This window comes from Zymoseptoria tritici, chromosome 11, assembly GCF_000219625.1.
Source record: "Zymoseptoria tritici IPO323 chromosome 11, whole genome shotgun sequence".
Taxonomy (NCBI): domain Eukaryota; kingdom Fungi; phylum Ascomycota; class Dothideomycetes; order Mycosphaerellales; family Mycosphaerellaceae; genus Zymoseptoria; species Zymoseptoria tritici.
In genome coordinates this window covers 1469149-1482442 of record NC_018208.1, presented here as the reverse complement: position 1 = coordinate 1482442, position 13294 = coordinate 1469149, and the positions used below count along the sequence as shown (strand labels likewise).

General features: G+C 54.3%; 4 protein-coding genes across 4 annotated transcripts; 3 read left to right on the top strand and 1 right to left on the bottom strand.

Moving 5' to 3' along the window:
- Window positions 1-141: 141 nt before the first annotated feature.
- Window positions 142-2056, top strand: MYCGRDRAFT_111361 (uncharacterized protein; the record flags this gene model as incomplete). The annotated part of the gene is made up of 2 exons (XM_003848462.1): window positions 142-225; window positions 292-2056. The coding sequence occupies 2 exons, from the start codon at window positions 170-172 to the stop codon at window positions 2054-2056; spliced, it is 1821 nt and encodes a 606-aa protein (XP_003848510.1).
- Window positions 2057-4429: 2373 nt separating this feature from the next.
- On the bottom strand, window positions 4430-5986 carry MYCGRDRAFT_77113 (uncharacterized protein; the record flags this gene model as incomplete). Its single annotated transcript, XM_003848420.1, has 4 exons — window positions 4430-4617; window positions 4673-4845; window positions 4900-5708; window positions 5768-5986. 4 exons carry the CDS (start codon window positions 5984-5986, stop codon window positions 4430-4432), a joined length of 1389 nt encoding a protein of 462 aa, XP_003848468.1.
- A 1651-nt stretch (window positions 5987-7637) lies between these two features.
- Window positions 7638-9819, top strand: MGSUL2 (MGSUL2 probable sulphate transporter 2; the record flags this gene model as incomplete). The annotated part of the gene is made up of 3 exons (XM_003848463.1): window positions 7638-7962; window positions 8008-8184; window positions 8249-9819. 3 exons carry the CDS (start codon window positions 7638-7640, stop codon window positions 9817-9819), a joined length of 2073 nt encoding a protein of 690 aa, XP_003848511.1.
- Window positions 9820-11875: 2056 nt separating this feature from the next.
- On the top strand, window positions 11876-12506 carry MYCGRDRAFT_106231 (uncharacterized protein; the record flags this gene model as incomplete). Its single annotated transcript, XM_003848464.1, has 1 exon — window positions 11876-12506. The coding sequence occupies one exon, from the start codon at window positions 12017-12019 to the stop codon at window positions 12239-12241; it is 225 nt and encodes a 74-aa protein (XP_003848512.1).
- Window positions 12507-13294: the final 788 nt, after the last annotated feature.

Genomic DNA, 13294 nt, shown 5'->3' with positions numbered 1-13294 from the left:
TCCTAAACACGCGTCAGGCTTGTGGAGCTGCAGTCAACGCGGCTTCCTCCATCAAATATTGATGGAACTCAGCAAATTTGATTCACGAGCATTTTCCCGCTGCACTTCACCAACCAACTCATCCCGGCGCATCAACACCAACCAAGCTCCTGGCTGAAACATCAACGCCATGGAGTCGGTGATGCGGCCGAGAGTGTCAAAGCGAGACCGGAAGCTCCATGTCAGGTCAGTGATCTGCCCTTCGATCATGCTGCCAACTTCTCTAGGAATCCTGCTAACTTTGGACTGTAGCTACGAACTACCACATCGCATCCATTGCGCTCGCATCTACCCGGTCACCGCACCGAATGGCTCGACAGTCGTGATATATGGATACGACAAAGGCGTAAGGGTGCTTTGGAGAGGTGGACGGCGGCGGAAAGAACACGACAGTCGTACACAATCTTCAGCGACACCAAACGGCAACGGCCATTCCCACGAGATCATCTCACTTGACAACGACGACGACGATGCGGCCGATGCAGCAGAAGACGAATACGAGGCTGAAGAGGAGGAGCAAGATGCGGACTGCCCATATCCGACCATCATTGAAGATCTGGACATTGAAGTCGGAACGAATGTCTTGCATGTGGAGGTACCGGCTGTGCACGTTTCCTCGTTGACACCGAGCATCCTCAGGAAGACGGCAATTGTGGTCATAGGCTCATCAGATGGAACAATACGGATACTGCAGATACCACTCGCACCGCCGTCAGAGGGGACTAAAGACAGCATTGCACGAAAGATAGGGAGGTCACAGATTGAGCTGTCCGCTGGGGGCTCAGTACCTGCAAGTCTGGCCATCAAATACCTGCCCGCCGATGACTCTCGATCGGACACTTTCGCTGCTCCAAAGCATGCTCCTGAAGACCAAATCCTCGTGGCCAGCGTGTCGCGTGCACTCAGCATCTGGTCTGTTGCGATTGGCAAGAACGGCTTGGCTGCTCACGATGACATGCTTCTTCGAAGAGCGCAGATGCACTTCCCTGCAAACGGCGTGACATTCCACCCTTCATCCCGCCTTGCGCAAGTTCTGGTAACAGACACATCCGGCACAGCTCGAATTTACGACCCTCATACTTCGCGATCGGCCCGCCGCCGACCTGCGACTGGTGACTCCGTGGCCGAGCCTTCGAATGCTCCAATACCGACAGGCGACTGGATCATGACCTACCACACCGCATTTCATAGCACGATCGAACCTTCAGAAGTCGAATCAGTCTCCCCTCGGCGGAAGAAGATTCTCGACGCACGCTGGGTGATTTCCGGCAAGGCAATACTCACCGTTCTTGAAGACGGCGAGTGGGGTATCTGGGATGTGACAACAGCGCCACCAGGCAAGCGAGTCGAAGAGTTCACCGTGCGAGGATTTCTCGGCACTTCGAGCACACTTGAGCAGTCAGAGCCGGCCAAGCCGAAACGAGGAGCCTCCAAACTTGCTCCAATGACACCCAATACGAGGAAGACAAAGTCAGAGGAACTCTTTGCTGGCACCCCCAAGATGGTAGGCGTCGCGCCCCCAGGTGGCATCTCCGTCGCACCCAACTACTCCCGTACCGGCCAATCCGATGAAAGCGTGGTGATATGGTACAACAGCGAGATTTACTCCATCACGAGCATGCAATCGTTCTGGCAGCGCAGCACGACCGGCGCCAGCGGTGGTTTTGGCTCTCTGTATGCTCCCGGTCTTTCGCACATTACAGACATCAACCTCAACAACGAGCTCATCACCTCCGTCTCCCACTTTAGCGCCAACACGAGCGCAGGGCTGGGTCAGATGAACACACAGCGGGACATTCTTGTGTCTGCAGAACATCGCATTATTGCTCTGCAGACGATACGGCCTGCATCAAGTGTGGGGCGCACACTCTTCCAACAACCTGCCGAAGTCGCAACGGCGAAGGATCAACAAATGCTGGATGCTGGCGCGATGGACTTAGATGCCATGGACCGTATGCTGGACGACATGGCAGGCGGCGCAGCGACAACGACGCGGAAAGTTGGCTTTGCTTCCTGAGCAGCCGAGACCTAATTTCCCTCCAAATGGTCGAAGAATGCCTTTGATACCCCTCAAGCGACTTACATTCGAACAGATTCTCAGTCTCAGCTTTCTTTGCCACATCTCGGTGTCCCTTTCCCTCTCCTCAGATCTCATTTCTCGCCTCTCCTCTCCTATTTCCCTCTCCCCTCCCTCTCTTCCCCTCCCTCCTCTCCTCAACCCCTCCCCACCCCTCTCCCCCTCTCCCATACCCCCGCCAACTCCCTGCACATCCCCCCTGCCCAAAACCCCTCGCGACGAAAAGTGGAGCCCGATCCTCAAGGTCAAAGACGGCGCTCAGTATACTTCGCGACAGATCAAAAACACAAAAGTCCTCCATACTCCAAACATCACAAACTCTTTCTCTCTCTCTCGTAACTTTCTCCGGAAGGGACAAAGGAGGATGGATGAGGGGTGATGGTGGTTGGACTACCTGCCGATGGGCTTTGGACCTTTTTGGCGCTGCGTTTCGGATGGCTTTTTCCTGTCCGTTTGGACTTCTGTTCATTTGGGTGGGGAGAGCCGTGACTCTGATTTCCTCTTTTGAGGGGTTGAGGGGAACGTGGTGTTGGTCTGAGGGGGGTCGGTACATTTCTTTGCTTACGAGCGTGGCGCGGTGGGTGGTTAGGGTGATGGTGGCCAGGGTAGTATGCGGTAGTGGTAAGGGAGAGATGGGAGATGCAAGAGTCACGTTGGAAAGGGCATTGGACCTGTAAGCACTTTTGGAAGTTCTCATTCTCATGTCGTTTGACGATTCGCTTTCCTTCGCATTGTCTCGTCTTGATGAAGCCATTGATCCCCTTGAAGCTGCTTTTCTCGCATGCACTGCAAATTTCATCGCTGCTGAACTCCTTAGCAACACCACCTCGCAAAAGCAATCAAACAAACCCGTTCTGTTCATTTTCTCTCTGTCGTGACCGAGGAGACATTTCTCTCTCGTGGTCCTGACGCTGTTGAGCCACGTTCCGCCATCTTCGCGCGCGACTGTCGTGCCACTTCATCCCTCCTGCTCGTCTTCGGCGACTTCGGCCTCCACCGATCCTTCCCCGCGAATCTTGAGAACCTTTCCCTTGCGCTTGAAAGCTTCGCCCAGTCCGTCCACCAGCCTCTGTCTCAACCTGACAGCGGCAGCGTCCAGCTCCTTTGCACGCTCTTCGTGCCCGGTGCGTGACACAATCTCCTCCATCCAACCCATGCTTGTTCCCTCATCGGACCACGCCCTGGTGATGTGTATGTCCAGTGCAAATTCGACCTGCGGTCCGAAAAGTGTGAAGACATCCAGAGAGTTGAGTATGGTGTCGTAGTTCCGCGAAGTCGGAGAGGTCCAGTTCACGTCCTGGTGCAAACGCACCAACTGCAAATTTGGAAGGTTCGGGAGGCCGCTGACGGTACGACCGAACCAATTACGAGTGGGCATGTCGCGAAAGTGGCGATAGTGTCCTCGAACGTCTGGCAGGATGCAGCACAGTTGGCGAACGTGCAACGCAAGCGTAGATGGAGGAGCAATAAAGCCCCCGGAGCCGAAGCCACGTGCTACGATCTCCACGTTCTCGTAGAGGACCGCAGAAGCTTCGTGGTAGACTTGGCGGGAAGTCCGCAGGATCTCGAGATGTACGTCGTTCCCTCGGAATCGGGCGCAGACCCGGCACTTGTAGCTGCGCACCTGGGAGTTGACTGGCTTGCATGTGCTGGCGAGGAAGCTGGATCCATCGGTGCAAGTTTCGCTTGGACATTCGATGCGTTTAGTGGGATGCGAAAGGACGAGGAGCTTGTAGATCCGAACTCGCAACTCCGCAGGGATCCGCATGAAAGGTGACTGCTCGACGACCATCTCTCCCTTCAGCATGCCATCGGTCGGAACGCTTGGTGAATCGGCCAATGGCATAATCGGTTGTTCTTTCGCGGAGAGAGTGGGCAGAGCAGCGATTTTGGTTTCGACCGCCTCATCCGACGAGCTCAGCGGCGAGTCTGCTCTCTTAGCGGCGCCATCGTTTTGATCACTGAAGGAGTCCGTCATCGTTGTGGTGGTTGTGTCGAGGTGCGGAGTCGATGCGCGCGATGGTGAGTCCATGCTGGCGGTGCGCGGTGTTTGGACGGTGGTGATGAAGTTGGTGTTGAGTGGTGAACGTCGGCGTTTGTTTTGAGAACGGAGGAAGTGACGGAGCGGTGGACGTTTTTGGGCGGCGGAGCTTGGCTTAGCGTGCATGTGACGGGACAGCGGGGCGGAGAGCTGTTCGCGACATCACTTTATCACTTACGGAATGAGATCGCTGACATGAGTGACAATGCTGATTTTCGATACGTACTGTACACCGTCTTCGACTCACCACGAACACCGCAGGTCCCCTGGATCTACAAGTCATCCTTTTCCAAGCCAGGCGACTTCTCATACTGACTCTTGATCACATCCTTCTTCGCGCTCTCGACCGCCTTGACAAACTTCTCTCCCGACTTCGGATCGTGCAGGAACAGATGGTCCTTCACCAAGCGCTGCGGCGTCTCGCCCATCCACTGAAAGAGGGAGAAGTCTTGGAATTCATCTGATGGGAGGCGTCAGTACTTGGACTCGGGATATTGGTGGAGGAAACAACATACCTGCGCGGAAGATCTCCAGCACCTCCAACGGCTCATCGTCACTCAGATTCTCGATGAAGTGGCCCATGTTGCGTGGCACGACGCCGACGTCTCCCGCCATGTAGTCGAATGTGCGGGCATTACCTTCGGCGGCGAAAATGGTGACTCGAGCGCGGCCTTTGAGGAAGAAAGACCTGGATATACAATATCAGCATTGCCCATCAAGATGAACATCATCCAGCACTCACCACTCATCGGCATTAGGATGCCAGTGCATCTCTCTCAGCGCACCCGGTTCGATATCAAGATGCGCCGCCGCGATAGTCTTCGAGATGGGAAAGTTCTTGCTGTCAACAATCCGCGCTTTACCTCCACTGCCGTGCACTGCAGGCGTCTCAAGCATATGATGAGTGTACATGTGCTTGGACTTCTTGAACGCCGCAGGCTTCTCCTTCTCGATGGAGTCCGGCACGGATCCGCGAAAAATGTATTTGTCCTTCTCGTGGATATTCGCAAAGATCTCCGGAGGCAGACGGAAGTTCTCCGCTACCACAGCTTTGGGCGTATGCTCGATCCACTCATTCAGCAGGAACGTGGAGTCTTCGGAGAAGTTGCCGTCGTCGAAGACCAGGAGGAATTCCGTGCCGTTCTCGCCTAGACCTTGCAGGGAGTGAGGGTGGCCGGATGGGAAGTACCAGAGATCACCGGCTTCGAGGTCGTCGATGAAAGAGCCGCCTTCAATGTCGAGAGCTGTGACGCGGACCCTGCCGGCGAGCACGTACGCCCATTCGGCTTCCTTGTGCCAATGAAGCTCACGAATCACGCCTTCTTCCAACCGCATGTTCACACCGGCGATCTCGGATGAGGCTGGCAATTCACGGACAGTCGTTTGACGAGTCCAGCCTCCATCTTCGATGCGGATGTGGGAGTCGGAGAATGACCACCTCAGGTTGGGCAGGATGCCATGATCTGTGCTAGGTGGTCGGACAAGATCCGGATTCTGACGGTCACGATCGGCATTGACGGGTCCTAGGACACTGGTTCCAAGTCCATTCCGCTATATCATCGTCAGCGACTGCATCCCACAATCATCGATCACCGGGAGTCTGAACATACACGAGGCGAAGGCTGAACCCCATCCCCATAAGTATCATGCTTCCGATCATACGGATCTTTCTCAAACGGATAATTCGCCTGCGGATGTCGATGATGTGTTGGCAGCGAATGTTGCGTTTCCGCCAACGCTTGTTGCTTCTCAATGGAAGCAGGAGCAGGAGCAGCGGACACCGTGCTCAGCAACCAAGTGGCCGCACACAGCAACTCAGAAGTGTACATATTGACGGGTTCCTATCTCAGATGACAAGATGGAGTATGGTGTGAAGCATTGTGAGCGGAGGGGAGCTCTTTGAAGCTCTCGTGCAGACTCCGTCATACCCGCTCTGTCCGCCCGCTTGTTACAGATCTTGGCCGACGGGTGATGTGCACACACATGCGGAGATGCCGCCGGAACGCCATTGCTTGCGAGCAAATACTTCTGCCGCCACATGGACGGTTTTGGATGATACGTCGGTCTCGTTGGCGATCGGTCTCCGTGGCACGTCGGGAATTCCTCTCTTCGCATGCAACTCCGGGCTTCCCTGGTCGATGTGGACGGTGAAGAGAACAGCCAATCAGAAGGCCATGGGAAGACCCGCTTCTTCTTAGCGACTAGGGCTTCGGCAGATCGAGAGTCGAGTGACCCAAGACTCCTCCCATCAAAAACATTCACATTTTGGTTCAAATTCATCATGAATATCATCATTGTGCTACGTGGAGGGAGAGATCAACAAGCAGTCTGCATCGCTTGATCAATACTCCGCAGAGCTACAACATATGATTTCAAATCGTGCAGCTTGCATGCCCAGATCTAAACCATGTGCCCGGCACTGGCGCGCTGCGCTTCCGGTCACGGATGCTGGCGCAACTCTTCGATTGACATTCAAATCGACATCGGATAAGATTCCGGCCATGGGTTGGATCGTCAGATCGTGGTGGTTCGCTCAAGCTTTGCCACGAAACCCTCACGCTTGCTAATGGTTCTAGCTGGAGCTTGATGACGGGAAGCTCGAAAACCAAGATTGTTTGAGATCCAGGCCGCTTTGGGCATGTCGCTGGAATGCAGCTCTGTCGTGAAGCCATCGGATCTTTATGGTATCACTGGACAGACTTCAATGCTCGCTCGTGAGCTCGCTCGACCCTGACATTCTATCCTGGCACACGGCTCCGGAGGGCTTCCGCTCGCAAGCATGTCGTCCGAGCCACCTCCGCCGCTTACATATCACACGCAATTCGGCCCCAAAGCACACCTTTCGCCGCGTGATGAGGAGATCCGTTCAAGCTCAAGGTTTAAGTCCTTAGCACCACCCAAGAACCATGTCGATCACATCCGTTCGAGCCGCAACGTTTAACCGAACCTCACGCTATGCGCTTCGAACTCAGCTCCGACCAATGCCCTGGACATCTTGCATATTGCTACCGTTGGTCCACTGCTCCGGAGCAGAGAGACTCGGGTATCTCCGTACCAAGCACGCAGTGCAACACCTGCCGCGACCATCTTGATTGTGATCTGCTGCAACCGTTGCACAACTCTCGCGGCTCCCTTGCATATAGACTTGCGGTAAGTCTATAGCTGGGATGATAAGCTAACAGCTTTATGCTTTCGGAGCAGATGGTGTACGTACCACTGACGACCAGCTCCCCCATGCGTGCGTGGCGAAGGTTTCAAACGAATGAGGAGAATCGAACGAAAGTCACGAAAGTACCTCGTGGGAGCTGGGATGTCTAGAGTAAGCTGTCAGATATTAGGTATCACCTCCGATCTCCTCAATTTCGACCTCTTTCAACATCTTTCGGAGGTACATTCGTATCTTCTTTCTTACCCTGTTCCTTGAGCATTTGGGTGCCATTTCGTTGCACAAGAGAGCAAGCCTCTCACTCTTCGTCCATCATGGCCAAGGTCCTCAATCGCATGGTGAACGATGTCCGCACGGATTATACCTGGAACCGAGTCGGCCGTCTGGCGAAACAGGGCATCAAAGCCACTCCCACAACAGCCGCTCACTACGCGCTGGACAAAGTGCCCATCATCGGCTGGCTGCCACGATACGACTACCGATGGATAATCAACGATGTCATTGCCGGTCTGACAATCGGACTTATGCTCATCCCGCAGAGTTTGTCTTACGCCAAAATCGCTACGATCCCGGTCGAATATGGCCTGATGTCGAGCTGGGTGCCGCCGTTGCTGTATACGTTTATGGGATCAACGAAAGGTGTGTGTGGGTCGCTGTTAATACAGGACTTATCGTTGACAGAAGGAACAGATCTCTCCACTGGCCCGACTTCGCTACTTGGCTTGACTACCCACGAGGTGATCAAGTCTATCGGGACCGATGAGTACACGCCGCAACAGATTGCTTCTGCGGTAGCTATGTGCATTGGGCTGTACGGTATTATCCTTGGGTTCCTCAACCTTGGATTTCTGCTTGAATTCAGTACGTTGACATCCTCACGACTCCATATTCACAATCTAGAGCCTACTACTGACACAATCCGTAGTCTCCCTCCCGGTCCTCAGCGGCTTCATCACGGCCGTAGCCATCACCATCGGTCTCAACCAAATGGATTCCCTCCTCGGAGAAGACAACGTAGGCGACGGAGCAGCGACACAAATCCACGACATCTTCCAACAGCTCCCCAACGCAAACGGCTACGCCTGTGCCATCGGCTTCGGCGGCATCATCTTCATGACCATCCTCGAAAAAGCCGGCAAGCGATGGGGAGACAAATACAAAATCGTCTGGCTGCTCTCTATCACCCGCGCCTTCCTCTGCCTCGTCGTCTTCACCGGCATCAGCTACGGCGTTAACAAGAAATTCGGCACCGACAGCGATCGCTACCTCTTCGAAGTCGTCAAGGTCAAGTCTTCCGGCATCGCAACACCCGAAGTCCCATCTTCCGCTCTCATCTCCAAGACCTTCCCACGCAGTATCGCCGCCTTTGTCGGTTCAGCTCTCGAGCACGTCGCCATCGCCCGCGCCTTCGCCGTCAAAAACAACTACCAAAGCGACCAGACGCAAGAACTCTCCTACTACGGCGTCACCAACTTCGTCAACTCCTTCTTTCACTCCATGGGCGTCGGCGGCGCCATGTCCCGCACCTCCGTCAACTCCCAATGCAAAGTCAAATCCCCCTTATCAGGCATCATGACCGTCGCCGTAGTCCTCATCGGCATCTTCGAAGTCTCCGACGCCCTCTACTGGATCCCCAAATCCACCCTCGCAGCCATCATCATCACAGCCATCTGGCCCCTCATCCAACCCCCCTCAACATTCTACCGCTACTGGAAAACCTCCCTCGCAGACTTCATCTCCAGCATGATCGCCTTCTGGGTCTGCCTCTTCGTCAGCACGGAATACGGCCTCGCAGCGGCAGTAGGCTTCAACATCGTCTACGTCCTTCTCCGCCAAGTCTTCACAAACGCTCAATCCATATCCTCCAACAACGACGCCGAAGTCTCCCAACTCCTCCCTCACACTCCAACCCATCCTTCAACAATCCCCGAAGACGTGCGCATCTTCCGCTTCAAAGAATCCTTCTTCTTCCCCAACGCCCACAGGATCAAAAGCGGGATGATGGACAGCATCCAAACCCACCACGCACCCGCCTACACCGCGCGCAACGGCGCAGAAGCAGAACGAAACTGGTCGGTCCAAAGCGAACGCCACGTAGCCCGACTACGGAGGAAGACGAAAATCACCGACCCCTCAAGTCTCCCGCCAATCCACCTCGTGGTCATGGATTTCACACGCTGCAACCACCTCGATACCACGGCTGTGACGCAATTGAAGCAGTTCGTCGCGGAGTTGAGGCTGTATGCTGGGAAAGAGGTGGAGTTGAGGTTTACGGGTATGTCGGATTATGTGTGGAGTCGCATGTCGAGGGCGAGGTTTGAGGTTGTGGATGAGGAGGAGGATGGCGGAGAAGATGAGGCGGTGAGGCATTATGGGAGTTTGGCAAAGGCTGTGTTTGGGCCGAGGAGGAGGAGGGACAGTGAGGATGTTGGTGGGGATATGGAGAAGAAGGGGAATGCGGTGGAGGAGATTGAGGAGGTGGAGCAGAGGGTCTAGGCTTTGAGTACTGGCCGAGTAGACGGAACTACCGTGGGGTATGATGATTTGATCTTGATAGATTTTATGAACTTTATGATACATTCTAACGATCAAGACTTGTGTGATCATTGCGGTGTCAGCTTCGAAGCTCGTCTGTTGCTCTTTTCCTGTCACCTGTATTCGTTTCGTGCCCAACGTCCCCTCTTCACCCAAGCAATGCTCGATGCAGCTTGTATTGTTCCAGCTCATCGTCACTGTACATTCTCAACATCTCTCGAAGCTGCCGCTGTCGGTCAAACTCCCGCTGACCCTGCTTCGTCACGACCACCAAAGCAGCCATGACTTTGCTCTTGAACTCCTCATACGTCCAACGTCTGATCTGACGCTTGCGAGTTTTCCGAATCATTTCGGGCGAGGTTTCTGGCCGCGGACGAAACTGTAGGATATCGAGAAGACTCTCGATATCTTCCCCATCTCTAGCCTTCAGCCATGCTCGCATCATCGGAGCCAGATGCTCAGACCACGCCTGGGGATTGTGAAAGCCGCCGGGACCCTGGCCTTCATGTACCACCAAAGATCTCAGACCGTGCAACCACCCAAACTCTTGGAATACCGACGATAGCTCACAGCTCGGGAAGTTTTCCAGTTCAACCTGACGGATGAGCTGACCGTTGGCACTGTCGAGCTGGCCGAAATAACGGATGCGTCTACCGATGTTGGTTACTCTCCTGAAAACGAATGTGTTCGATCCGTACAGGATCGATGTGGCCTCGTTCCGGACCGCTTTGCATGTGGCGAGAAGATTCGGCTGGAATGAACCGGCGAGTGGTTCGACCATAGTCAACATCGGTTGACCTCCGGCCGAAAGATGGCATAGAACGTCGACAGGCTCATCGGAGTGGAGACAAAGCTTATAGACTTCGTTACGTAGCTCAGCGGAGAGCTTGAAAAAGCCAGTCGGTTGCGATGTCGAGACCTGGTGAAGAATAGGAACTGCCAGCTGCTGAGGAGGAGGGCCTGTAGACGTGGTGGGTGCGTTCGATGGAAGTACTGCCGCCTCTTGATCGTTTGTATGGCCAGCGCTGGATGCCTTAGACCTCGCATTTTTCGTTGACGATCTCGTTGTCACCATGGTGAGGAATGTGCGTCGGCTGGATGTCCAAAGTATGACTGGTTAAGTTGGTTGGAGTTCTGGTCGGAGGTTGGAGGTCGGAGGGGACGATATGTATGTTGACGAAGAGAGAGTTTGCTGGCCTTTGGAGGTGGAAGAAGCAAGAAGCTTTGAGAGAGACCAGTGGTCTCGTTGTACCTCGACTCTTCCGCTCAAACCGAAACACTCCAAACCAAATCAATCAGGACCACCTCGTGCGATGCATGTCACACGACAGCGTGGAGACGTATTGCCGACAAGACCTCGAGACAACAATCCTGTTGCACATCTCCCCGATTTGCCGCGCAACTTTCACCGCACAGCTATCGCTAAGTTTGCTTGAATGGTGCATTTTGAGCGGAAGCAGGGAGGTAGTGAAAGCGTCCATGCAGGAACCATCCATATAAACATGAACGTCGGTCTTGCTGCACAGTATCAGTCCGAATGATAGCGAGGATGTGGTAGGTGATACGGAGAAGGAGGGGATTGCGGTCGAGGAGATTTAGTATGTGGAGCAGGGAGTTTAAAGTCCTGCTTGACCGTCTTTTGAGGTTTATGATGTCCAACGAAGTTGTGCGCACTAGAATGTCTTCTCTGTTGGTCCGAGACCTCTTGAGTCTCTCGTAGTCATGTCTCTGAGCATATTCCACGCGGCACACCTTCCCTTGCTCGACCAGTGGGAGTCGAGACTATCAAACAAAATCCTTCTTGCGCCCCACCAGTACTGCCATCAATTTGGCAGTGATGGCCTCCCTGAGCTGAGTGTGGTGGTCCGCCCCATGCCAAAGCTTCAGCGGCTTCAGAATGGTCTCAGCGTCCGCGTCTTGTCTTGAATCCTGCCACGCTTTCACCATCGGCACCAACTGAGAGACCCATGACTTTTCGGTCTTCCGCCCGTCGTGAATCCATCTGCCCAAAACCAGAGACTCCAGTCTGTCGCACTGTCCCAAAGCCGTAAGTATGTGAGGCAGCTGCCCGGTCTGAGCGTCTATCACCTCGACGTGACGGATGTTGTGACATGCAAGCTGGCCCACCGCGTCGAAGAAAGTCCTTCCACCCTTGAAGATGTTTCCGAACTGGGTGCTTGAGAATCGATGGGATCCGTACAGCACTGGCGTTACCTCAGCATGGATGAGACTGCAGGTTGCAAGCAGGCTCGGGAACAAAGGTCTAGGTCTAGACTGCTTGGGAATAATCGTATGGGGGTGGGTGGCACGAAACCAAGACGGTTTTGGTCCCATCTTGAGATGGATACTGATGACTTCGTCACTTCGCAAGCAGAGCATGTAGACTTCGTTGCGCAGCTCCGGTGACAAATCGAGGAAGCCGGTCGGTGACGAGGAAGCCAGTGGGCTGACGATGGCCATTGACTTCGAGTCGCTGGAATTGGCACTCGCAGTATCGGTGGTGACTTTCTGATTCATCGTCTTCGTCTGTTCGGTGAGACCGCCGGAAGTCTTGTCCGGCTTTGCGTCGTGCGCTACTTCTGGTATGTCCGTCATGATGGTGTGCGTGCCGGCGACGCTGTTGTCGTGGTGCGTGGTCATGAAGTCGAGACCTGTGTTGCGAAGAGGTCGACGGAAGGGAACTCAGATGAAGAGTTGGAGAAGATGAAGTTTGTCCGAGCTGGAAAGTGGGTACTTCCACGTGCAAACTAGTGGTCGGAGCTCAAGCGGGCCGAAAATTGTTCCGTTTGTAAGTGAAGACGCCGGTTCACTTCCATCTCTTCCTCCCAACTCTTGTCCCTGGCGACGACCGCAATGCCGTTCGGCCAATGTCGTTTGTTGGAAGCGAGTGTTCGCTGATTAAGACCATACGAGCATCTGTTGAAATAGGGTGGCTGGCAATGGCTGGCTAGCTCCAAATGGTGTATATCAGTGAGCATGATGAGAGCAGCAGCTCAACAGGAAAAGGTCTGCGTGAGATGTAATACCAGTGCCGTCTTGAATGAACACACAAAGATGTAGCGGTTGAAGGAATGCCTTCTCCAATGTCTGCAGGAGCACGGAGTCCAGGGAAGACTCAAACCGCGCTTGTAAACGACCACTGGGAAGGAATGGATCGTGGCAGTCTCGCACTCTGGCACTCTGTTGCTGAGCGTTCGCGTATCTCCATTCGTGCTGATTCGATAGCCATTCTGTAGACCAAAAAGGGTATGCAGAGCGGAGACGGACCGAGCGCAGTAAGAAAGAGTCGCGATACTGCCGCTCTTAAATCCGCTCCAAATATGGCACACCAAATCCCGTTGTAGCAGCATGGATGTCGGCGGTTGAAGAGCGAGGCTGAGCTAGTAACACTCTCTCGCCGATGTAGTTTCGATGGAGTCAAAGCTCTTCAGCGTAC